This window comes from Enhydra lutris, unplaced genomic scaffold (assembly GCF_002288905.1).
Source record: "Enhydra lutris kenyoni isolate GAN:26980312 unplaced genomic scaffold, ASM228890v2 scaffoldscaffold57, whole genome shotgun sequence".
NCBI lineage: Eukaryota > Metazoa > Chordata > Mammalia > Carnivora > Mustelidae > Enhydra > Enhydra lutris.
In genome coordinates this window covers 5,972,997-6,000,698 of record NW_019154141.1, presented here as the reverse complement: position 1 = coordinate 6,000,698, position 27,702 = coordinate 5,972,997, and the positions used below count along the sequence as shown (strand labels likewise).

Here is a 27,702-nt window from a genome sequence, read left to right as displayed (position 1 = left end):
TCACCCTTGAGGGCTACTCATTTCACTCCACCAGAAGACATGCCAATCTGCTTTAATACATGCTGAAGGGATATACATAGCTAGTGTAGTTACCCTGCACAGAGCCCATTGCTTTCAGATCAGGGAACTTAGAGTTTTCCCTCCTGTGTTACAGGGAGCTCTTTAGCTGGCCTTACTTAAGCAGGTTCCTTGGTGATGGTGCATCCTATTCTCCCCGGTAGGAGATATCGCCTTAACACAGAGATCTCATTGACCACTGAACATTCATCCTTGAGGATGCTGTATATTTCTACATTCTCCACATTTTCCATGATTTACAACCTCCTGATCACCACTGATTCCATTAGACATTATTGTTGGCCAACCAAAAGTATCTAGTAGTCCAGGATAAAGAAGATACCCCACTTCATTGTTACCACTAAGATACGCCTATAAGTTAAAGGACTGAACTGAGGGGCGCCTGGGGGCTCAGTGGGTTAAGCATCTGCCTTCAGCTCTGGTCATGATCCCAGGGTCCTGGGATCAAGCCATCATTGGGCTTCCTGCTCAGCAGGGAGTCTGCTTCTCCTTTTCCACTCACGCTGCTCATGCTCATTCTCTCTCTCTCTCTCTCTCTCTCTCTCTCTCAAATAAATAAATAAAATTTTTAAAAAAATATAAATAATTGACTGAACTAGAAAAGTCAAAAAAACTCTTTTAATGTTTACTTACGTGGAAGGGCCTAGCGACCAGTACAATCTTGAATTTAAACACAGATCCACTTTGGTGATGGCCTTTGTGGTTATGAATCTCATCATTAAGATGTTTCTAGACCATTAGGGTTTTTCTTCTAGACTCTACCATGTATTAGTACGAAACATGTCTGCCAGATGATGCTAAGAGTGAGGAATCTTAGGCAAAGACCAGAAAGGGCTTATAACATCTAGAATTTGGCCAAGTAGTATGGATTCAAGCAGACAAACCTGAGCTGTTTCACTTTAAAAGGCTCCAGCAACCCTGAGATTTGCTCATGCGTTACCTAGCGTCACTGAGCACCGGGCCCTGACAAAATGGCAAAGTACTAATCATTTATGAACATCTATCTCGAGGCTCAAAATTCCCCGATCTCTGTTTCATTTGTTCCTAATTTTTAAAAATGAATTAACTGAAATCTGAGCATGGAAAGGGTCATTGATCAGTCTACCAGAGCTCTTCGAATAACTCGGAGGAAGTTACTTTTGGAAGTACATCATTTAGAGCCTAGAATGAGGCTGCACTATTACAGACGATCTCATAGAGGCTAACGGTCATGTGTTTTTTCTTGGGGGAAGAATTCTCTAATCCTTCTGCCTTGATTCTGGGTCAACTGGTTATTTTTCCCTAGAGTATGTAAAATATTTTGTTTTTTGTCAATTTGAAAATCAGACCCATTCTCTCAATTTTTCTGAGGCTTTTAAGAATCAGATCTCAATAGTATTCTCTACCTCCATCTGTTTCTTTACAGTGTGTTACATACTCAAATGATCTTAACTAAAACTTATAAATTTATTATAATAATGCTTGGTAGTGTAACACTGAGTAGAGATAATAATGTGTCCAAGAACTAAAAATATTCTAACTCAATAATTCATAAACTCAAATGCCTGAAATGATGTAGTAATATCAATACAATTTTCAGTTCTCTCTTTTGTTGGGATTAACATAGTACTTGTGTGAATCAGAGTAAAGCATGCACATTAATTTTAAATAAAGAAAACTTAAGTACTTGGTATGTGAGGAGAAGATGTGTATATTATTTTTTCTATATATTGCCAGCAGTAGAATAATTAGGAAGAAAGATCCCTAGATTTGAAATAGACACAAATTCACTAGGCTGTCTTTGTTCTCAGATGCAAAATAAATGTTTCTCTATTACTTCATACATTATTTTGTTCTGGTAAGTGTTTGGAATGAAAAGTGGGTATCCTTTCCTTTCTTCTCCACAGTATAATACATTTATAAGTGGTCAGACATTTCCTGTTCATTTTCCACTCTAAGAAAAATCACAATAAGGAAAAATGTCAAAACCCGTGTTTATAAGCACATTCAATTTGTGTTTTTGCAGTTAGAGGGTGAGGATATCAAATCTCTAAATAATTTCTGAAACTTAGTGTAGCATGCTTGCGTGGAGAAATGAATGCTGTCGCTTTAAGATAAGGTAGTCTGATGATTCATTGCACGAAACAAGAAACAAGATCGATTTGGAGCAGGCTCCTACTGTTAGCTTTTTTGAAGATGGATTCTCACGCCGAAAATAACACAACATATTCTAGATAACGGCAGTTTTTTCCCCTGAAATCCACCAAAACTGAAGAAAAATCCAAGTGACTGTTCTTAGCAGCTGTGTGGCCTGGAGTTCACTGGGGAAGCTGGCTTCCTGCAGTCCCTATTCATCACCTGCTTCAAAGAGAGCCTGGCTGGCTATAGTTTGCAGGCCAGGTAGGGTGCCATTGTGCACAGTCTGGGAGGATTAGTATCAAAGCTGCGGCAACCAGGCCCTTGGTCTCGGGCTGCCATTCAGTCTAGCAGGGAGAGGCTAAGACTGGCCAAGGTCACAGTCTCCAGTGTGGAGTGGACTGGGAAAGGATCCTGAGAATAGAATGCTCTTTATGAAATCATGGCGCAAGCTTGCAGCACAGCAGGTGCCCTTCTGGAACACATAACATCTGTTTATGTTGGTCTACCGTAGCTGACAACGAGATAATAGAGCTTTGAAATTTATCATTTTATTTTTTAAAAAGACAACTGTATATACAATAATCCAGATGCGTATTTAGCTTCGAGCTTTTATTTGAAAATCATAAAGAAAACGGACTGATTTAATTGCTGCTTTTACATGTATATATTGAAGCAAACAGCAAAGCGTACTGCCTATTAACCATTTATAACCATTGCTGATCAGTAATACCCGAAATCTTGGGTAGGAAATACCTAGCATTCAACATAATTTTTTTCAATGTTCAGGCATTTACGCCAACAGATTGTAGAACGATTTCCTAAATATGCCCAACTGTCTTGAATATTAGGTTTGGATAAAATCCCCACCCCTCCCACCCCCCCCATACCCCCCCCCACAGATGAGAGTATTTCAAGGGTGAGGTAATAATGACGCAAAAATAAAATTTTCAACTTGGACAAATTAGAGAAAAATTAAGCTGTCCATGAGTTGTCATGACGACAAGGATGTTCTGTTGATGAACTGTCCTCCTCATTGTCCAATCAGATAGTGGAGCTGAAGCTGGAGCATGAACAGGAGAAGACGCACCTATCACAGCAGCATAGCGCAGAGAAGGATAGCCTAGTCCGAGACCATGAACGGGAAATTGAAAACCTGGAAAAACAGCTTCGCGCTGCCAATATGGAGCACGAAAATCAAATTCAAGAGTTCAAGAAACGAGATTCACAGGTAATTATCAATAATATTTGATAAAACGGGTATCTATTTTTAAAAAGTCATCAGCGTTTAGTGTTTTCTTCTTATTCTTGTTGGTGCACGCTGTTTGATCATTTGCAAAACTGACATATAAATGTGATTTTTTTTGTTTTCTTCTCCCCACCCCACCCCCCCGTTTTGAGGATGAATAAGGCTTTAACTACAGAAACCACAGGTAGCCAGATTAAAAATCCCATGGCGCGCTATAACTTGGCCCCTTTTTTATAATCTTGTCTCAGTTCCTTTCATGATGGATTTTTTTTAAGGTATCTGCCCCTTACCCCTCCCCTCAGCCTCAGCAAATCCCTATGAAATGTATCAGCCTCACTCCTTGCTTTTTGTTTTAATCTCTGTAGGTAATCAAGCAGCTGTTTTAATATTTGCTTTTCCTTCCTGGTGTTGCTTTTTTTTTTTTTTTTTTCCATTAGACTCTATATTTGATTAGATCACTCAGATGGTAATTGATAAAAATGACTCCAGAGAAGGGCTATTTCCCATCAGGTCTGTGGCTCATTCCTACATGCGCATGCACATGCCTCCTCGCCTCCATCTCTGTAGTCCCTGTTGGAAGCCATTTGGCAGAATAACCCCCAGCTGGGGTAGCATTTGACTCTTCAAACTTATGGATGAAATGTGCACTGTCAGCATGGAAAATTATCTTTATAAATTTCAGATGAAAAAAAAAATCTTATTGGGTGTGTGCACCTTTGTGCTACAAATACGTTCTTTAGGGTATATGTAATCAAAGGCCTTTAGTGTATCCTCTTGAGATTGCTGTGAAATTTTATTAAAGAAAAATTGGGGAGCAATCGATAACCAAAAAAGATAATTTTCTTTTCTAATAAAACCATATCATATACGAGGTCTAAATTCCTCTTTTCCCATTGAAATCTTAACCATATTATTCATACCACACATAAGCTTCTTCCTAGTTATCCTGTCTCCCAAATAATATAATTTTTAAACAGTGAAATAAGCCTTCTATTTGTGATTACGTGTGTTTAAACGATTTTATGATCATCTAAACAATAATAATGCTACTGATTAAATAAGGTGTTTCTTTCTTGGGTGGAGGGCGGGAGGCGGTAAGGCAAAGAATAGGAGTTATTGCTTATTTTTCATTTGACCTTGAGTTGTCTTTCACCTTCGGAGAATGACTGGGGCACTATGAGTATACTCGGCATAGGTTTTTTTTGGTCAATAATATACATTTATAGGAAAACTATTTTCACTGTGTTTTTTGTGGGGGTTGCTAACTGAAAAGGTAGTCATTGTAGTAGCCATGGTACCAGCAGAGTCAGGTGCTTCCTGCTAAATCAACGTGTATTGTATTTTTGCCACCAACCTCATTAGAGCCTTTATGAAAATACATGCTGATCTTCTGATAGTTAGCCATATCATTTACTAAGAATATTTTCAAACTTATATTCTCCTTTGAAGATGATGCTTAGCCTTACCATTGTCTTCTGTGATAGAATATTTGGGTTCTGAGTCTGTGTAGGTTCTGTTTGCATAGTAAAATCGAATACTTGATACAATAAAAGACATTAATTTATATAACTTCCTACTATTTTGGTGCTGTTGTGGAAAGCCGACAGTAGCGGAGGCCAAATTTAGAGGAAATCTTTGTGATTTTTATATGCGTCGTATCTGCCATATATAGGGTGCGGTTCATCCAATAACAAAAGGGAAATTTTAGAATTATTACATATAATTAAGCCACAGGGAGAGTACAACAAGGTCCTTAATTGAATTTCTTCTAATTGAAGTAATCAGCATGAGGACCATATGACCTCTTGAAATGCTGTAGCGTAGGATTGTCTTTCTCCTATTTTGTGTCTTTCTTGGAACAATTGGAATTGCTGTCCTGCGAGTGCTAGTAAAGCAATGTAAACTAAAGCTAAATGCATTTTTTATCTGAATGAAAATGATTTTCTGTGTAAGCTAGACTTGGTTGTTTTTAGAGAATGTATTTTTTAAAAATTTGCCAATAAGTTATATTTTTAAAAACCTTATCATGTATACCAAAATGCTAATTATTTGTATTTATTTTGGTTATTCATTGAGGATATTAATTCAAAGTTTCCTTCAGGTACGATCTCAATTTTCCAAATATATCTTTTCATGGTTACGATTTAGGTAATGTAATGTAGAATACCTTTGAAGTCCTGAATTCCATTCATGAATTTCAAGAAAACCAAGTGGACATATATTTTTTTAAAATAGAAGAATTTTTATTCAAATCATTGTTCTGTGACGTGGTACATGTGTGATGGATCTTAAATACTGGATTGTATAATTTTTCAGTTTAGATCCAGAGAGATTTGATTTTTAGTTCACGTTCTGCTGCTTCCATTTAGCAATGGAAGCCATTTTGTAAAAAGGACTGCTGGAAATACTTAACCAAGAGAGGACCAGTGAAGTACCTATTTTGGATACTGTGGCTTTGCTTGCCACTCTTTCTTCCATCAAATTGTTGAATGCAGACAATATACTAAAAATCTACTTTTGGCTTCCTCCAAATATATAATGTATTGTATACCGATAAGAAAACCATTATTATAAAGTATAGTTCCCTACCATAAGGTGAATCATATATCAAACAGGAACTCCCTTTTGGTGAATATGCTGTGTAATTATTACAGATTAGTTGTTATCCAGGTAATTTCTGTTTTATAGAGAAATCCTAAGATAGAGTAATGCAACTAAAGACAATTATTTCTCCCATTTTATTTGGTGCATTTAGCTAATTATTCTATGCATATATCTTTGTCATAACTTGATTTTCAATCAGGTAGGCTCTTTTATGTTGTGATCCTTATATTTGCTAAAATGCACATTAAATTTTACCAGCCTCATACAATATGGTCAGCCTTGTGTCTACTTAGGGTCATAATGTTTAAGAAGAAACACCCAAATCAGTAGATAATAAGACATATTAGAAAGTTACAACCTCATTGTCAGATATTTCTCATTTGCCAGATACCTCTTGTTGAAATTAATTTGGAGGATGATTTGATTGACTTACTCATGTTTCATAATACAAAGAAAATTTATCATTCTGTTATGACCACCTTAGGAAAATTTCTTCTAACATGGTGGTTATACATGTCATTTGGCTTTTGAATTGCAATGTAGTGAAAAACTTTCTACAGTTTATTCCCTTGAATTACAGGAAAAACAGAACTTAGATTCTTCGACCTCTTAGTTGTCCTTTAAGGACCCTGAATCACTTGGAGATCGCTTGATCTTTCATGTTTGTTGCCAGAGTGAATGGTGTATATGCACACAGTAGAGAACTTTTGTGGTCTGCCCCAGAGGTGGGGTCACCATCATAGAACAGCTGTCTATGTCACCTCTTGAGGTACAGATACATGGAAGACTCAGGGTGGCCCCAGCAGCCTCTGTGATCCACCATCAGTATAATAAGGCAGATTAAAACAGCAGACTTGGAGAAGGTTATCACAAGATCCAAAACTACAGCAAACTTAAAATTTGTATGTAGGAAATTGGCTCTTGCCTAACATTGGCATCTCGATGTCTTTCTTGATGTCCTAAACTGAGAATCATGATGTGCATATGGATGAGTTTTGCATAATATATGGACAGATCATCTTGATTTTGCCATATGGATTCACAGTGAGCAGCTCCCCTGCCGCTAATTCTAAAATGTAGCATTTTCAGAAATCCTCCTCTTTCTCTCTTCTAGTTAAAAAAATTTTCCAGAAAAGATATTTGTGGCAAGGCAGTTTTAATTTTTAAAATTATATCTCAGTCACATTACCTTATGTATTACTTTCTTTCTTTATTACTGAATTTGGTAATCTGGGCCCAAAATAAAAATGTCCATTTATAAACTGGGTGTGCATCTGTGTGCAGCGGATTGAGTACTGGCTATCGTTCTTCAAAGATTATTTATGGAGGAATTTAGCAATATGTATGTTCTGAACATTTCTGCTAAACCGTGCATGGTCTTTGGGCTTTTTTAGGGGAGCATTTTTCCACTGAAGACATTGAGTTTAATTTCTTTATGCGCCAACCACTTTCAAAAAGGATCTTAGGCAGCATTTTGTAATAAACACACACTTAAACAGGTTAAATATAACTGAAAATAATCGTGAAGCAATAAATGATATTAACCCCACCAGAAAACCTATACTTTCAAAAAAAATGCCTTAGTTAAGTACAAGTTTTAGCTCTCAGCTCACCTAGAAGCCACAGCAAAGAGGGAAACAGGATGAACCGTGTAATTCTAATTATCTATGAAAGAAATCGGACTACTTTATTTTTTTTCTAGTACTCAGTTCTGAGAGAAATAGATGACACAGGTCTTAGTCTAAAGGACACTGACCAGCATAATTGACGAGGATCTCTGTATGTTAAGACATTGGAAATAAAATCTGGTGGGGCCATTTTGATTCTTTAAGTACTTTCACAAAATGTAATTAGCAGGGTTTATTTTAATGTGCCCAGATTTCATTTTAATTAGTGGAGAATACAATCATTTTCATTATCAAAAAACACACACGCTTTAGGAGATCCAATGTTATACATATTATGAATCAAATGAAAGCATATTCTAAGTCATGAGCCTAGCAAATTCTACTACTTCATTATATGGTTGATCCTGAAACCCTTACAAAATGTCTCGAGGAAGTACAAATTAGAAGCATGGCTGAGATTAGAGCTGGTATAAGAGTTAACACCCTACTGTTAATTTCCAAGATTGCTACTCTCTCTTCTGATTCGCTTGTCCTCTGAATGTATATTATAGAAAACTATAAGAAATAAAAACAAGTGGTTATTTGGTCCAGGAGTATAGGATATTTGTATCCATAATAAAACAGTTTGGTTTCAACCTACATAACCAAACTGGTATTTCATCATCAATATTTATTCACTAATATCATTTACTTGGTTTTGAGGTAGTAAATATTTTTATTTCTTTGGGTTGAACTGGACTGATCCCTTGGAAAAACCAAACTATGTAAATATTTTTCCCCCAACATCATGAGGCTGTTGCTCTTAATGTAACCCTGCTTTTTGTTCCCCTCTTGTCCCTGGTGACACACACAGTCACATCAGTGGTTGCCTGGTGTTCCAGCTGTGTACACACCACACTTGGATACTTACCCCCCCCCCACACTGACTTATTTGTATTAGACGGAAAGAGGAATGGAATTAAGTGTGTTTTAAGTATTAAGTGGGTTTTTGCTGCAATGTACATAATGTTTAATGTCAGACATCAGAGTTGGTGGGAAGATGTTTTTAACAATTTACTTCATTACTCTGCAAAAACAAAATAAGACTTTTTCAGTGGACTTCGTGGTAAAACCATACATCACAATTTTCATTGTATTTTCCTTAGATGAAGTTTTATAGTATCTAAATGCTGCATTTAAGATAGGTCAAAAACTTAAGTGCATTCATTTAGAATATAAACAGAGGTTTTCTTAACTAAGCCATTTTTAAAAGCCTATGGGGAAATATAGCTTCTCTGATACCAAAAGCATAGGTTATACAGAATTTTCCAAATAGGGCCAAAGTTCTTCTCATCTTTTGACACAAATGTATCGATGCGAAAAGATCTCATTTGCTAGTATCCAATGGTGGTTTGTCTAATGGTATTACATATGAATTTAATAATTTGTTTTATTTATATATTATATATACATTTCTGTGTATAAGAATATTGTTTCTTTAGGTGCTTAGTTAGGAGAAAAGATAGGAAGATGACCTTTCAAGTAACGTTTACATTTTTTGTAGATCACTAGCTTTCTTTTTCCATTATAGTTTAAAAATTCTGTAGTTATTTTCATCTTATAAGCACAAAAATAGCATATATGCCTATAATTAAACTATTATAAACAATTCAGCTTGGTCCTCATTGTGGAGAAATTATATGAAGTTTAAAAAACAAAAACAGGCTGAGACAAGGAAATCGATTTCTCTAAGAATGATCCATTTGTAGAAGTGTTATACAGTGTATCTTTAGTCCTGTGCATATTTTTTAAATGTGGCAGTTACCATGGAAACCACATTCCATGGCATGTGGGTCCACTTCTAGATAAGAATATTCCTTTTAAAGACAAACCTTCCAAATCATACCATGAAGTATTCCCTTTGAATTAACACCTCCATGCCATTTGAATGCTTACTTTAAAAATCTGTCTTTTGTTCTCATTACACATAATAGATTTCTTAGAAATACTCAAGTTGTCCTTCAAGAGGTAATAATTAAATGCTGGAGATATTTAAAATAGGGGTACAATGTGATGACTCTGCAGTGGTGAAAACCGGGGAGCTGGCCAGGGAGCACAAGTCTGTGGGTCCAGGATGTCGTGCCGGGCATGCACCTTGTGGTCATGTCGGGTGTCTAAGCATCATGCTGTAATGTGCCAGACTGAGTAAAGAGATAACCACATCCAATTATTTTCAGTTCACAGATAAAGAACTTCTGGTTCAAGGACATTATCTTGCCCAAGGTCACAGAACGAGCAAACCAGGGCTTCTTAATCTTATTTCAGTGCTCGTTTTCTATCTCACAGCCTCTTTCAAGAGAGATTTTAGATTTTTGGAGAGAGTTGGGCTTAGCAAAAAAGGCACAGGGTTATATGAGAATCTTTGCTTAGCAGGAGAGAAAGGGAGACACTGGTACTCTTTGTTCCCCATGCTGAGATTCTCGTCGCAATTTGCATTTCTTTCAGTGATTTGCCATACTTGACGTTGCTGCAAAGTCATAATTGAACCATGCTGCGTGAGTTCCAGTTGTAGTAAGCAGTGCCTCCTAGAACGACGCTGAATTTTTATGCTTGTTTGTGTTTAACAGCAGCAGCAGTGACAAATATTTATTGCACGCTTCCCGTGTGCCAGGCTCTCTGCTAGGTCTCTCACACCACTTCCTCTTGTTCCACCCTTCCAACCCTTGCTAAGGATTAAAGTTCCCATAGGGAAAGTCTGTTTTGACCTTCTTACCTGGGTGGTGAAACAAATGTATCTTATTCCGTTTTATCCATGAGAAAAGTTTCAGAAAGCATTGGTAAAATGCCCAAGGCTACATAACTAGTAGTCAGTGTAGTTAGGACTCATGGTAATGTCTTCTGCCCTCATGTACCTGCTTACATATGAGCTTGTTGTCTCTGAGTTTATTTATTTATTTGGCAATAAATTCCATTGTATTTTTGATTTTGGATTGTTAATACATTGCTAGATTTAAAATATTGATACCCATAACTTAGACTATGTAAATCCAAATCAAGATTTAGCCAGTAGTTTCAAACTTTCTCCAAAGCCACAAGCCATGGCTGTATCTCTATTCTGAGACCAATTAAACTCTGAAGAGATGCAATTCTTAATATTTTATTTGGAAAAGAATTCCTTCCCACAAATTTCAGAATTTGTAGAATGGAAAAATGAATATGATTTTGAGATGGGTTTACTTTTGACTTTTACATTATTGCTGAAATAAAAAGGTATGTCTAGAATAAGAGTCCGGGAAGCTCTTAAGTCAATGGACCTACCCAGTCTCTATAAAAATTGATTTGAGATTTGCATTTAGTACTGGTGAGATATGGTTTGTTGTGAATGGTTTATTATAGGTGAATGAATATCTGTTCTATTCACACAGTAATTTGGAATATTACATATGATCCTTTCATTTTATGGAATGAATTTTAAATCTCAAAGACTCCAATATTAGCATTTTTTCCCCTAAAGGAACCTATATAATGATCATTATTGGATGACAGCACCTAGCCAAAACCTTCCAGAGATGAGGTCAAGGCAGTTTGGTAAGCTCAAACTGGGAGACTTTCTCGATAGAAATACAAGGAATAACTAGAAAATGTGTTTCCTTTAGAATCCTCAAAAACAACTTATATTGATGCAGTTTTTGTTTCAATCTAGACTTATTGTGGTCAACATGAGAAGTTTCCAGATGAATTTTTTTTTTTTTTTACTTAAAATACCCCAGAGATGAATTGTTATTCCACATACTGAATGTCATTCCCATTGATATAAGGAAAAATGCCTTCAGTTATTTTTAGCATAGTGCTCTCATCCTTTTCACCTCTGCCTCAATGAAATTACTAAGACTGTTGGCAGAAATTATCTTTGAGGAAATATTGGATGAATTACTCTTCTTTCTTGATGTCTTGGAAAAGTCATTTTTGGATTTCTGACTCAGTTCTCTCAGAGACATCCTTGATGTCTTTATTTAGATATTTGAGGTAATTTTTTGTGACAGGGAGGTTGGAGCCAAAGTGCATGAAATGATTGGCAAAATAATGATATCATCAAATGTTCAAAGAGCTGGCAAATTGAAGCTTATTAAACTGTCATTTTGTCTTCCATTCAGGACTAATTGGAATCATGCCTAGTTGCACGATAGGAAAGATATTTAACACCTGAGAATTTCTCAGGAGAAAAATGATAGGAATTGATGTCAGGGAGACCTTAAACTCATGTTTGAGGAGGAAAGCAAAGGAACTACCTGAAAATAATAGTCTGTTTTCAAACTACTTTAATATTTGTTTGGAGAAAATGTTTAGATAATAAAAATTGGCCTAATGGAGACCAAAAACATTGAAATTGGTGGGTTAATGTGAAACTTGAGGTAATGTTTTTCAGTTGAAACGAATATTAAAGTTCGGTGAAACCCATTTTTCTTCGCTTGTTTTACATTGTTACCTGACAATTATTTTAAATTGTTACCTGACCTCTCAAATATTTGGGGGCATTTGTGTACTGGGAGGTTGGAGAATGATCACAAGGAATCAGGAAGAAACAGTACATAATTAGACTTGGAGGGTTTGAAAAAGTGTGTTATTTCCCCAGTTCATTTTGATTTGTTTTCCTTAGGTACGAGGTCAAGGCCTAAAAGTATTAGCAATATTTGAAAATGAGTTAATGGCATCCTCAGAGAATGAAGTTTGCTGAAGTATGTGGCCTGGATCTGGAGTCTCTTCCTTTGTTAGTTGGTGGAGGGGTGGGGGCAGTCACAAGGCAGCATTAGTCTTGCAGTGTGTGTGTCTCTGTGTGTGTACACATGCACACATGTGAGTATGCGTGTGTGCATGTCTCCCACTGATATCATCACTCTGTGGTACAGAGGAGCTTTCAGTGAACATGAAACCAACAGTCCAGCCAGGCCTAGCATCTCAAAACAAGGGAATTTTCCAGTGGAAGGACTTGAAAGTTACAGGTCTTTAAAAAGGTTAAAATTAAACTGGTGATTCATTCATCTTTAGTTTGCTCCTTAAGTCAGTATTTATTAATGAAACAAACCCCAGATCCCTGGGGTCAAGTGGGACCTTATTTATTTTGTTATTTGCAAAGATGTCATTTAATGTACAAAATGCATATGTTCACCAAATGTTTCCTGAAAAGCTAATTTTTTGTAATGTAAATGTTATCCTCACTTGTTGGGCTAGTTTCAGAGCAGCTCCAGATAAAGTGGTGTTGGCATGTGCAGCAAAACGTTTGTTCTTCAGTTACTCAAAAGTGACGCCAAAGCTGTCGTTAGACAAAAGCCTTGAGTTCAAGAGGTACAGTGTGTTGCCAGCCACCATTAAAGTCAATCCTGACTGTGCGTACGCTGGTTCAGACTTGGGGAAACGTGGACATGCAGTCTTGTGCTTTACCTCTCTGGTCATTTCTAGTGACTTAGAGTAAACATCACAATCTGTTACTATAACGTTGCGTTTCTCAGAATAAGTCATTCAACTCAGAAACAAGAATAGTGGAGTAAGTATTCTCTGAAAATCATCATTATTGTTAACTCTTAGGATTGCTTTTCGAAGTCTTATTGTTCCATACGGATGTTGACAAAATGGAACTCTGTCACTTCAACACTTTTATAATTGTGATTCTTTGGATAATCTATAAATCAAATTTATTTCCATATACATTTTCCTATCTGTAAAAATAGGGCAGAATTCTGTATATGGAATTTCCTTATGACAGAGACTTTATTCCACATGATTCATTAATGCAGTAAAGATTCCTTGTGTGCTACTCTGTACCAGGTCCTGAGGCTCGGTGTTTTAGAAGGCGACTTTCCCATCAGGGTACACATGAATGTTGTCCCAGGCTTGCACAGGGCATGGACTCTCTGGCCCCACAAGAGTTCCTGCTCTGGGAACAGCAAAGAACAAGAGACACCAGTCCTCTGCTCTAAAGGAACTCACACTTGAGTGGGGGAAGGCAGGTGATAACACACACAAAAAGCCCTGAAGTAACAAGGGAGAAGATCACATAGCAATAACTAGCAGGTGGAAAATTAACATGGAGAAGTTAAGTCACAGGCAAGTGACTGAGTGACCGTGTGATCCATCAGAGAAGACTTCTCCAGGGAAGAGCTGTGTAAGCTAAGAAAGATCTGAGGGATGAGAAGCCATCGGGCTGTGGGAACAGCCTATACAGGGAACAGCCTGTACAGGGAGGAGAATGAACTGGTACATTAAGGAAATAAAAAAGGAGGTCTTATGGCATGAGCTTAGGACGTTCAGGGAAGGACAGGAGAAGAACTGAGAGTCCATTGGAGATATGACTAGAAGACAATTAGAGGATTGTCAGCAGTCAGGTGACACGATCCGCTTCATGTGGCCATCGTGTACAGCTGGGAAGTGTGTGACATATGTATTTGAGCTAATAGAACTTTCTGATGGGCTAGGTATGGGGAGTGAGGGAAAGAGGAAGCTTGACGGTTTTGGTCTGAGCAGCTCGATAAGTGGTGATGTCAAATATGAGCATGGTTTTGGGGAATAAAAGCAAAAGCAAGAGTCTCTTGTCGCCAAGCTGAGTCTGAGCCACATGTTTAGCTTCCAAATGGAGATGGGTCATGATGGGAATTTGGATATGCAGGTCAAGATTCCAGATAAGGGAATGTGGACATCATTGACCAGTAGATAATTAAAGCATGGGCCTGGAAGCAATTTACCAATTTCTTATCAAATATGAAGACAGAAATGCTGGTTCCTGGACAGTCTCTACCACTTACTGGCCCTTTAAACCTGAGTGACCCACTTCATATCTCTGATCATTATTTTCACATCTGGAATATACATTCACTCATTTAGCATCATCTGTTGAGATTTTCCTGTGTGCCAGGCACTATACTAGACCTTGGGATGTTAAAAAAGGAACAATCCCTGCCCTCTAGCTTATAGTCTCTGGGGAAACAGGCATTGCATATCTGTCATAAAAGGAGGATAATAATAATGGTTCATACCAATGGATAGGAGCAAAGAATGTCTTCTTTTAACATAGAGAAAAGATGCATCTTATCACACATCAAAGTCTGCATGGAATAGGAGACACAGTAATACCCCTGGTCAGAAGGACGTGCTGCTCTGGCCCACGAGTCCCCTTGAAGGCATCTCTTTGCCGACGACCCCACCTGATATTTTCTTCACCATTCAGTGGAGTACAGAGAAATTAATATTCTCCCAGCCCCTTTCATACTGTTTGGAAACTGTCTTCATGCCTGCCTTGTCCACCATATGTAAAGAACTGGTTATAACGTTGGCATGGAAATGGACAGTTTTATTCTGTGTCCTCTTCTAGCAGGCCCACCTTTATATATTATATCATATATATATGATATAATATATAATATATATAGCGAGGTAGAAGAAAGTGATAATGGTACCCTGATCCCAAGTGAAGACGATGTGTCTGTCATGTGGTCTGGGGGCATAGGGTCTGGGGAGGTGATCAGAAAAGGTTGCATTAGAGGAGGTATCATACGCATTGCATTTCAAAAATGAGTAGAAATTCGCTATGCAAATGAGCCTAGGAAAAGCATTTTAAATAGGAGTAGCGTGATCAATCCCTGGAAAAGGCTTTATACCATGCTGAGAAGTCTCAACAGGATGCTCTTGAGCACTGTCTCTAGTTTGGGGTTTCTACTCTCTGTCTCTGCTGCCATTCCTGTGTCTTCCGTTTGTTTGTCTCCTTGTTCTACTTGTAACACTTATTACTCCTTCTGATAATCATTTAGAACAGCGTTCTCCCAAATAGGGTTTATTAGGATGCAGGAAGAAAAAAGGCAGAATTTCTATTTACATATACTTATATTTCATCTTTTTAAAAATACCCATTTTGTGTGAATTTTTGTAATGTACATAATGTATTAGTACAGTGGTGTTATAGATTTATATATGTATACACACTGGGTTGCATGGCCCAGTTTTTTTATGATAGAGATGTCCAATAAAAAAGTTTAGAGATCATAACCATCAACAATCAGAAGTCACTGAAGAGTTAGAAGCAGAGGATTAGGAAATGGAAGGCAGTGAGACTGGAGGCTGGTTAGGATTTATCTCCGAGAGAGATGATGAGGGACTTAGCTAGGGAACAGTTGATGTGGCAGTGAGGGAGAGAGGGGAGACCCAGAGATGGGGCTTGCTGTGCCATGGGACAGTTAGGTGTAGATGTCATGTGGGCAAGTGGCAACACAGGACCAGAGTTTAAAAGAGAGCTCTCCTGTGGGCATAGAGTTGGGGGTCACCAGGATGGATGGTAGTGGGTACCATCAGGGAAGATGAGATCTCCTAAGGAGGCATAGTAGAATGAGAATGGATGACACCCATTGCCTAAGGGAAGATGGAGGAAATGGATCAGGACAAGAAGACGGAGAAAGTGGGTTAAAAACGATAGGAAGGGGGGCACCAGGGTGGCTCAGTGGGTTAAGCCTCTGCCTTTGGTTCAGGTCATAATCTTAGGGTCCTGGGATCGAGCCCCACATCGGGCTCTCTACTCAGCAGGGAGCCTGACTTCCCCCTCTCTCTCTGCCTGCCTCTCTGCCTACTTGTGATCTCTGTCTGTCAAATAAATAAATAAAATCTTAAAAAAAAAAAATGATAGGAAGGGACACAAGAGACCAGTGGTATTTCAGGAGCCAGGAAAAATCGCAATACCTAACTCATGGATTATTTGTGAGAATTCAAAATGGGCAAGTATTCTTGAATAAGAGTTTATTTATTATAAATAAATACCAGCTTATTTCCATTTGTGAACTGCGGCCACATGAGAGAAATAGAAACTAATGCACCAAATGGACAGCAGTCTCTGAGGTCAGACTCTGCAATCCTGTTGGCTTGGAGGGAAGCCATAGGGAACCCATTTCAGAGATGGGAAACATGAGACCTAGGAGAATGAAGCACCTCAGTGGGGGGATAGTGGCAGAGTCAGGCGTGGTTTACAGGCAACCCTAAACCAGGCTTCCTCAGCAATGGGGTGGGGTGGGGGGTTGGGGCACAGCTCTGCGCCCAGCTCTGGGCCTGTGTGCCCTCTGCTGCTCCTGGGAGCAGTGAGGTTTCAGGTCCATAGAGAGCCTTTGCAGGTTGGGTACAGAGAGAGCTTCCACAGCTCTCCTACGGAAGCAGGGATCAACCCAAGGAGACACAAATGATCAAATTTTGCCTGGGCCTACGTAAGAACCAAGAGTTAGAGGATCTGAGATGGGAGGGAGAACATATCTAGCATCAGCTGACAGGAGATAAGGAGATCACAGGCTTCTCTGAAGCTCTCCTAAAATGCCCAGATTCTCAGATCGAGTCACTCGGGTGTGAAAAACCTCCTGCCCGAAATAGTCTACCACTGTGCTTGGGGGGTCTCAGTTCCATTGCTTGAAACTCTCTTGGTAGAGTCTGGGCTGGCGAACATTCCCTCTCTTGCTTGCCCTTTTCTTTACTGAATGCATTTGCCTCGACTAGGTAGCCCATGTGTGCATTTAAAATTTCAAAATAGATAAATCCATACAGTAAAATGAATTTTCAAATAGGTAATTCAGGAGCACTTTAAAAATTCATGTGAATAAAGGTATATGGTAAAAAGAACGAATGATCTCTTTTAAGATGGAAATACATATATGATTTCTTCATTTGTCTCTATTCATTCCTCTTTCATTGAATGTCTTTGTGTACCAGTCACTATGCTTGGAGAAGGTAACACAAAAACAAGACAAAACTCCTCCTTCCTTGGAGGAGTTCACAGTCTGGCCAGGCAGATTGGCAAGTACACATCGCATTGCAAATGAGATAATTGCTGTTATCTGGTTATCTGCCCTGCATCCCAGGTCAGGGAAGTCTTGACAGAAGGAAAGTTCGGAATGACATTGAGGTGGAGAGGACAAGAACTGTCAAAGCCACCATATTGTGAAATTGTTTCTCATTAAATTGCTCTCGTTAAGCTGAAATCCATTACAGCGAAGAAATGGGATTTTGGATGGATGAAAGCGTGTGGAAGGAGAAGAAGATGCATAGGGGGCTTGGAGTCAGAAGACTGGGACATCTGGAGATGGGGGAGGGGAGAAAACGATTCAGGAAGTGCAAGCAAGGAGGTAGGAAGATGCTAAGTCGAGCTTCACTGGCTTTGAAGTTGTGCCTGGGGTTAGCAGTGCCCAAACTAAGGCCACCTTGAGACACGAAAGAGGAAACAGCCCTTTCTTTAGGGAAATTAGCCCCCGGGATGCTCCTGTCCTCATAGAAAGCCTGGGGGCAAATGAGAGGCTACAGGTGAGCTCCTCTAGAAGAAGGCTGTAGGTCTCCTGCCTAGGAGAGATCTGCTCTTTCTGGGTTGGGGAGTTCCTCCTCCTCCTGTCTGCTTCCCAGGTCTGTGGCTTGATCCTGTTTGAGCACTTTATTCCCTCTCCCTGGTACCCCATCAGCTGAGCTGCCTCCTGCGATGTGCTTGCAGGACCGGGCTAACGCTTAGCTGTCACAAGCGAACAGGTGTACGCTCAAGGGTTTGACCGGTCATGGCCTGGTCAGATTCCAGCATAAGGAAGAGGCAGTACCCATGAGCTACTGGAGCAGTGGGGAGTTTCAACATCCACTTTCAAAAGAATGGCCATTTTCATTAAAATGGGATTCTGTTGTATAAACATTTTTTTAACAAGAAATGGCCTAGTGTTCATTGTTCTGTGTATCGTTTATTTTGAGAGGGGAATCAAGCATCATGTTATTATGCACTAGACACTTTCACGAGCTTTCTGGAAGGATGTAGGTATTACCTCAGGTTTTCCGGAAGGGAAGGCAGACCCAAGCTGTGAAGCTCTGAAGAGCTGGGGCTAGGACTTGAACCCAAATCTGCCTGACTTCAAAGCCTGGGAACTTCCTCTCCCCTGCACCTCCATCAGGATGGAAATTAAAGGCATACCCATCGGTGGGAAAGCCTTTTCTTGCTGCTGCTCACTAGTGACTTGTGGTTAACATTCATGAATATGGTGAGGGCAGTTTTACAGAACAAATCAAATCTCGGCGTGTCAGGACTCTTTAGAAGAGCAAATAGTTCAGGGAGACTCCGAGTCCCTCCCCTGAATCTCGGCAGAACGTCCCCCAGCATTTTACACGCAGTGTTGAGGCTCCTTCTGTTTGCGTAGTCCTTAGTGCCACACCGGCATGATGGCTGCAAGTCTTCCCCACCCGTTCCCCGCCCCGCTCCCCCCCACCCCAGCAGCTCCTTCCCTTCTGAAACCTTGTGGCAGCCCATGGTTGTTTAGATCGAGCTCAGCAATGTTTCTAAACGTTAATTTGGTTTGACATGACTTGGTGCACAAATTAATTATTCAGGCACCTCCTGCTCCCCGTGCATGAAAAGAATGAAATTGTAGTGAATCACATTGTACCAACCACATGTGAATTGTAATGTTACCAGCGATCAGACTATTAGAGAACAAAAGCTGGCAACATATAGTAGCTCTGAATTCGGCCAGTCCCACAACATTAGCATAAACATGCGAGGCAATCAGAGCAGTTTTGAACTTCCTAGGAAAGTGTCCCCATTCTTATCTACTTCTAAAAGAATGTGGAATAAACTATTCATTTAACCAAGTCTAAAAATATGTCTGCTATGCAGTTATAATCATGTGTCATTAATCAGAAAATACTGCAGAAACTCTGACAAATTAAAAACACAAGGATGTGTCTGCAGGGTTTGCAGCCATTAAAAAGCTGCTTCACCTCTCAGGCGAGCTCTTTTATGGCAACTTCTTGCTCAGTGTACTGACATCTTCAAAGGCTCTGACATCTGTCGGCCTTTGAACTACCATTAAAAAATATTATCCCATTTCCATTCTTTTATGCCCATTTTTTTAATTATAGCCCTTCTTTCAAGTTGGGAACATGGTTGGTTTAAACGATGCTGTCCTTTCGTTTTCAGCCACCCAGCTGCGGTTTGAATAAATTGATGTAGAATCAAAGGCGGGACTTTAAAGGAAAAAGGTTTGATGGACTTGGACTCCGAACCAGATGAGGTTTTATGATGAAAAGGGGTTTAATCCCAGCACAGGCAATGCTTCTATCAGTCGAGCAGTACAAAGCAATTCATATATATAGGTTCACGCGAAATGATCTATTTTTTTTAACAGCACAGATCTCTTCAGGACTTGCAAATGTGGCATTAGCTAATATTCAGAGAGCTGATTTCCTTTCATCCACCAGAAGCTTATGATTATAGTACAGTTCTCGAATTGGAAATGAGAGCTGCAACACAGATTTAAAGCTGCTGTCTGATTTGTATTCAATATACATGTCACTGCGGGACAGGCTAGTCTGGGCCAAGCTGGTTCCATACAAGGAAAAACAGTTTCATCATCGGAGATTCTTCAGTCAAAAATATCACCAGCTAATTAAAACAGCAGTCTCATGACTATTAGCGAGGTGTTTGGTTGATTGGTATCTCTTTAAATTTGACAGGAAGGATTAGGAGACGCATCCTCTCTTTTATTACAGATTCTTCTTGCAGTGTTAATGTGTTCAAGTGCATCACAGGGTAATGAAGTGTAATCAGTTAACTCAAACCACTTACAAAAAAAAAAAAAGAAAACAACATGATTTGAAAACAATTGCTGCTTTTGCACTGAAACATTTCCCCTCATTTGATTTTTGATCTGGAAAAAAAAATCATTAATGAAAGCAGACTTCAACATTGTCGTTGCTCAGTGTACTGTTGAATGGTAAAAACTATCTTGAGCCAAATAATGAAGTAACTAGGTAAGCAGTTCAGGATAATTACAAACCTAGAACATAGATCTAAGTCCATGTTAAAGTAAAAAGTGATTATTTTTAAATTTTCTCATAGTAATTTAGGATAAATAGCCCTTTCCGTCCATTAGAAAATTTTCTTAAGATAATCTGCACCTGCTTTACATTAGAAATTTGCTGTTTACTTCTCACAATAAAAATACTTGTTCCATTTACTCGGCCAGCTTGGTACTATTGAATTGTACAGATTTGGTCATTCTGCACCACTTATTTTCATCCTCTTCAAATAGAATTTCTATTTAAACTACAAATTCATATCCAAACTATAGTTTGAAGAAATTCTGAATATGTTCAGTTTCAAATTAGCAGAACAGATGTCAGTAAGAGGAGCAATACTTTAGTTCTTCTTTTACTCCAGTCCATGGTCTACCTCATTCTAGAATGTTTCTCTCTCTCTCCTCCTTGAAAGGAAACGTTTTTTAAAAATAGGATTTCCCAGGAAATACATTTTGCTAGTTCTTACATATTTTTTTTGTAGATTCACAAGAGTTTATGGAGTTACAGACAGAACTTGGATTTCTCTCAGTTATAATCGTCATGGTTTTTCGCTCTCTGGTACCTCGTTAAGCTCCCCCCCACCCCGTTTATGATACTATGACTGGCCAGTCTTTCACTGCCTTTAACCATGTAGTTGGGTTTTAATCACCGAATACACTCCTTTTCCTCTATTCTACTGGATTCTATCTTCCACTGAGTCCTTGTTTTCCTCCTGCTTCTCCCACATCTCCATCTTAGTTCAGCTTCTTTTTTCTCTACCAGCTCCCCTACCTCTCCACTAAATCTTGGAGTCTGGCTCCTTCTCTTTTTTTCTCTTCATTCTTCTGTTAAGTGATCATCTACATCTCAGGGGCCTTAAATAACTCTGTGCTAATAACCTCAAAGTTCTTATCTCTCATCCGAGAGCAGGCCTCAAACATCCAGCTGCCTCTTGGCATCTTCTCCCAGCTAGCTCACAAACACCTCGAATTTCGCACATCTAGAACTGAAGCTTCCACACCCATCTTCTCTGTATCTATGAATGGTATTACGTTACGGTCCGTGCTCAAGCCAGAACCTAGACACCATTCTTGCATGGCTTCCCTTTCTCTTGATTTGTCAGTAAATACTGTAGATTCAGCCCCCAAATAGATTTCACATCCATTCGCTTCCTTCTCTTGCACCTGCTGTCCCAGTGCAGCTCACCAGCATCTTTCACCCAGACCTCGACAGTAGGCTTCTGATAGTCCGGCTTTCTCTCTTGTTCTTTTCAACAGCCATAGTGATCCAAATGTATATTGGATTAGAAAACTCCTCTGCTTAAAATCCCTCAGCAGCTGGTACTTGGAATAAAATCCAAACTTCTCAGCATGGCCTGCAAGACCCTGCATGACCAGGTCCTCCTAGTGTTTCCTCCCCAACAGCTTCTCCAGCTGTTGTCCCCTTGCCGCCCATACTTGAGCTACAGTGGCCTCCATTTAGTTGCTAAAACACACCACCCTCTCTGTTGCCTTCCAGCTTTGGCTCATGATGTTCACTGGAACTGGAAGCCCTTTGTATGAGAAGCTCCTTCTCATTCTGTAAGTCTTGGCCTGATCATCATCTCTTCCAAGAGGACTTCTCCCAACAACTCTGAGAAGGACATGCCCTGCTTTTATCTATCAGAGCACCTTGCTTGTGAATTTCACAGAACTTTCCAATTCTTGATCTGGAAAAAAAATCATTAACAAAATAATTCTATTTGTCTTACATATTTATTAATTTTTGTCCATTCCATCAAATAGACTGAAAAAGGGACTCTGGCCCTTTTCCTCACTTCTATATACCTGTGCCTAAAAGATTCCTGGTATAGACTGTGGCCTCAGTGAACATTTGTGAAACATCTGTATTAACAAGGACAGATTCACGGATCAGCAGGAGCCACAGGACAGCCAAGTGAGGCTCTCCTCTGAGGAGCGAGTAGTGGCTTCAGGGTTGGGTTAGGTCACAGGGGAAGAGGCTGATGGTTGCCATGCTCTCACAGAAGCCACCAATTCATGTTAGTTGCTCTTTGTTTGTTTTTGTTTCTAGTTCTGTTAGTTTTTTTTTTGTATGTTTGTTCTTTTTGTGTGTTTGTTTGGACGGCGTTGTCCATGTACTTACTGTTCCAACCTCTTGAGTTCCCACAGAACTTCTAAAATGCTATGACAAAATATATATATATAGAATTCACCCATAATTACTGTTATGTCCTTATTAATTACATGTTTGTGTCTTCCAGAGGAAGGACTATAGTTTCTCTGTTTTGCATCTCTCAGAACCAGAGGGCCTGGCCCAAGTGCTGATGCTTCGTCAGTGAATGAAATGAACACAAATCAAAAAGTTTAACCATTTTGCAGGGATTGGTCTAGGTCTGGGCTTAGCTTATACCCATATCCTATCTTTTAACTTTCTAATTTCTGAAATATGTGGAGGATGCTTGTGAAACCTTCAGATAATCATCACTTCAGAGAACTGGCTATTATTTTGATGATATGATTAAAATTATACCATATTCATCTGGCATATGCTGAAGTCCTCCTTAATGTCAGGCACATTGTTAGCTGCTGAAGATGCAAAAATGTGTAAGACATACTTACTCATAAGGAGTAGAAGACAGAAAAACATAGATATGAAATAATGGGCTAAGCACAGAACCAGAGACGTAACGAAGACTTATGAGCCATGAAGGAGACCTAAGCCCCTCTGGGAGGTGGCTCTGTCTCTGCTCCTTGGACCCCACTCTTGGGGAACTTTCTTTCAATTGAAAAGAGTGTCCTTTTCCTCCTTTATTATTTCTTTAACATTTTTTCAATAAATGCATAATGATTTTATATCCATGTTGCTTCTGGCGGCCGAGGCTGCCAGGTCCATAAGAAGCAGGAACATAATCAACAAAAGTCCTTTTTTAGTTCTTCACTGAAAGCCACCACAATCCCTCAAGGAGTAAATTACACTACTGAGTCTGTGGTATTAGAACAATATTCCGACACAATTTAGTGGTCCTCTCTAATTTACATGAAAATCTTCAAAAGGGGGTTCAGTATAGAGAATGTCTTTAATTTTGTTGTCCTCTGTTAATGATCGTTGAGATTGATATGGTTTTACCTTAGAGATTTTCTAGGTGCTTCTCTGGTACAGAAAATGAATTCAGTGTGTAGAGCTCCTCCTTTCATACCATTGAAGTGTTGCCACTCCAAGGACAAATGTGGTGACTATGTCATGGTGTACTGTGGTACCATGGGGCCATCATTCATTCTTTTTATCCACGTCCAGTGGGTATGATGCTATAATTAAGGATAGTTAGTTGGCAAAGGGAACGTAGTCTGAGATCATCTTCAGGAACTTCTTTAGCTCTTTTCCAGGCAGTAAATTAACTTTTGAGGGCTAAAATAATAAGACAGTTGTTTGAAGCTATGTCTGATGGCCAAGGGGGAAAAACACACACATGCATGTGTGTGTGCACGTGTGCACGCGCGTGCGCGTGCGCGCACACGCACACACACACACACACAGCCTGTTTTCAGCTTTGCCTCTGAAGTTAATGTATGAAGTTGGCCGTGTCTGTTCTTACAAGAATGACACAAAGGGGGAAATCCATTAGTTATAATAAAGTAACATTGCTCTGCTCTACAGAGGGCCTTTGACTTGCTACTTGCTACTCCTAGTTTTTGTCTTCACCATAATTATAAACTTTCTCATCTCAGATTAAGAGTGAAGAATCAGTAAACACTGTTCCTTTATTAGACAAAGACTTTGAGGTGGAACAATCTGGAGATTTTATCACTTGAATAAGAAAAGTTAAGACAAATGGTGTCTAGCACTGGCCACATGCCTCATACCATGGTCAAAGGTATGAGATGGTCCCATCCCTGGCCATTTTTCACTCCTCAAAACCACAAGGTGGTTGATTGCCTCTATCAGGCCCGCTCTAACTATAAATCAAAGGCCTCGGAAAGCCTTTGTGACTATTATTTCCTCAGATTTTTCTTCATTTTGTCTTTTACTCAATGTTTTTTGCAGATTTCCTTCCTTTTATACTCAAGAATCATATTTTTAAACCCTAAGAGATCTTTTTGTACTTTTGCTATTTATTTTTCAGAGCATCTTGTTTTCATTTGATAGATGTAATAAATTTTCCTCTCTCCACGTTTATGAATTAGAATGTTTTTTAGTTCCAGTCCCTGAATTATCTCTTTCCTCCAGGGTTTTTTCTATTTATCTTTCTATTTGTTGTTCATATTTATTTCTCTCAGTTTTCTTATATGCTTGATGATTCTTACTTTCTGTTGAGATTTACAAAAGATAAATGTGTCGTAGTTTCCTACTACTGCTGTAACCAGTAACCAGAAACTTTGTGGATTAAAAACAACAGAAATTTATTATCTTACAGTTCTGAAGATGAGAAATCTGAAGTCAGTCTTATAAAACTAAGCTCAGGTTGTTGACAGGGATGGATTTTTCTGGAGTTTCCAGGGAAGAATAGGCTTCCTTGTCTTCCCTGGCTTCTAGAGGCCACCTACATTCCCGGTTCATGGCCCATGTGGCCTCTCCTCTTGCTGCTTCCATTGTTTCATGGCCTTCTCCCTCCCTCTTAAAAGGACTCTTGTGACCACATCAGGCCCTGCGCATACTCCAGGATGATCTTCCATCCCAGCATCCTTAATCTCATCTGCAGAATGTCTTTGCCATGTCAAGTGTGTCACGGACAGCTTCTGAGGGTTAGAATGTGGACATCTTTGGGTAAAGGAGAGGGAACTTGTGTAAATGGTAATTTATCCACGTCCTAGTGTGTCTCTCCGTAGTAGGAAATCAGAGTGAGTCCTGGGAAAGGATGTGACTTGTGGACTGAAAGATGTGTCAAAATCCAGGCTCCTTAAATGCTGGAATGAAGAGAGCTGCACTGTGGGGTTGCAGGATCCACACTTGAAGCCTTAGCTTTCCCTGGATAGCTCCTTCTCTTTTGCAGGGAAGGGCTTCTGGTTTTCCCTCACTTGCCCACAGTCTGCAGATCGGAGACCTACTTCTCCTGTACACAGGCCTTCAGGAGCTTGTTTTTATTTTGAGCTCTCACCGGAGTCTTTACTGTCTTTGTTGTCTGTGAGGCTGAGCCCGTTGAGAGAGTTGTGCTGGATGGGCTCCCTGCTCCTCTGCCGACTCCCTCTCGGTTCAGCTTTCCGGGGCTACTTCATCTCTCAGCATCTGCATGTAGCCGTATCTACTTCCTGTCCTCCAGAAAGTTATTGAAAACTCTTCTCACTTGGTGACTGTCCCCCGAAAGTGCCTATTCTTGTTCCCTTTGTTTCTATGGCTGGCTTTGTTTTGCGCATTTACAGTACTATTTTATGCAAATTTACTTCTTAGGGGTTCACTGAATTGGTTAAAGCTCACCAAAAGCTGAATTCCTGATACACCATAATATTCCCTTAAAGATGTAAAAATATTTGTGCATATAATGACTATAATACTGCTGCATTCAAGGAATGAAAATCAGCTAAAAGTCTTTGCTGGTTTATGTCTCCTATCATATCAAAAATAGGATGTACATTAATTTTTAAACTAATGGCTATTGAAATCGACTGGAAGGAAGGATAACTAGACATATTAATAGAAATCCAGCCTGCCACTTCCTCTGCAATTTTACCTTATAAAGTAATGTCATTACAAAGCCCATTATTAGAAACTTAATTCTGCGTGATGTTGTGGAGGTTTGGGTTATTCTGAAAACAGAGCCTGATACAAAAATTAACATGCAGGTAGTTTCTGGGGGTAAGGGTGGGGATTCCAGGAATATGAAGTGAGGGAATGGGGAGAATGAGCAAGGAAGCAAAAAGCCAGTAACGGGTTCCTCATGGACTGAGTGACTGCTGGGAGCAGGGGTGACTCCTTCCACTGAAGACCCTGGAGAATCTTTTAAAACATACCGTGGAATTATCCCACCCAAGAATGAGAATATGGAGCGTTTATCCATGAAATTCCATCCAGCTCCTTCCAATCGAGGTACTCCGAAGAGGCATCGCCCCCTGCATTTCCTGGCCACGCCTACCCTGTGCCCGCTCCTGCATGTCCTTGGCTGAGTGCCCTTCTCGGTCTTTGGAGAAAACTCAAGGTGGCAAAACTAAGTCACACCATCACCTATTCGAGGTGAATTGAGTATGTGTTCCTGCCTCGGCTGGGCTGTGGTCGAACTGGTCAAAGAGATGTGGCCCAGGATACACGAAGCATCTAGAATTAAATGGAAAGAGTGAAAGTGGAATAGAAACAGGTGCATCTTTCTTTAAACAAGAGAGTCTTCCGTACATAACTGCACTAAAACTGCTTTCGGAGATTTGAATCATGTGTATTTACCCATAGAAGCCTCAGGTCGTCAGACCATATGGGTTTATTCCCTGACATTTACAAGGCCCTGTAAAATGATAATGATGGAATACAAAAGACCTAAAACTACCACTGCAAAGAAAACCTGAAAAAGGACACAGCAGACGAGAGACTTAGACACATTTCTGGAAGTGACTGAGATCGTTGGCATCTAGCTACGTATGAGAGTTCAGCCTAGGGAAGAGCCTGTCTTCCTCATAAAACCCAGGAGAGGCCCGGGACTCAGAAATGCCAGGAAGGAAGGATAGCAGAAGACAGATGTGAGGTTGAAAATAGGATTCATTTAAAGTCAGCATGTAGTGTAGGCGATTTCTCTCTACCACAAGCCCAGAATGGCCAGCTGGAGGCATTTATTCCCAGGCTGAGAGAAATGGATGATCTGTCTGGGAGGAGAACAGGGAAGCTGGTGTGGGAAATGACACCTTGGAGCCAAACCCTCTGGTTTCTAGCATTTAGAAGGATCTCCATACTCACGGCTTCCTCTGTTCTCACTCACCTTCACCCACAGTGACCCCTTTAACATATAAGCTCCTGCCCCTACATGTACAGAGTTTCCAGTCTGCATTTTACCTCTTTGATCTTGACTGTGAGCAGAAAACCCAGATCATCTGACATCTGAGGCATAGCTCAGAGGCCCAAGAGAGAAAAACTCAACAGATGACTCCAGAGAGAAGGCACTTCAGGGAACAAAAAGTAAATTTAAGGAAAGCAAACCTGAAATACCAAGCCTGGTATTATATTCACAAAAGAAGAACAGACTGCTATGAAAATGTAACAATTATAGGAATAAGAAAGGGCTTTGAAAATTAAAAATTGTTTTCATTGTTTGCC

At 39.6% G+C, this 27,702-nt stretch overlaps 1 protein-coding gene across 1 annotated transcript in view; it reads left to right on the top strand.

Annotated features, from left to right (window-relative positions):
* LOC111158116 (centrosomal protein 112) overlaps nucleotides 1-27,702 on the top strand; it is a 414,110-nt gene that overhangs the window by 210,683 nt on the left and 175,725 nt on the right. The window contains exon 19 of the mRNA XM_022519974.1: nucleotides 3,242-3,424. Within this exon, the coding sequence (XP_022375682.1) occupies nucleotides 3,242-3,424 (183 nt within the window). The remainder of the gene's footprint in view (nucleotides 1-3,241; nucleotides 3,425-27,702) is intronic.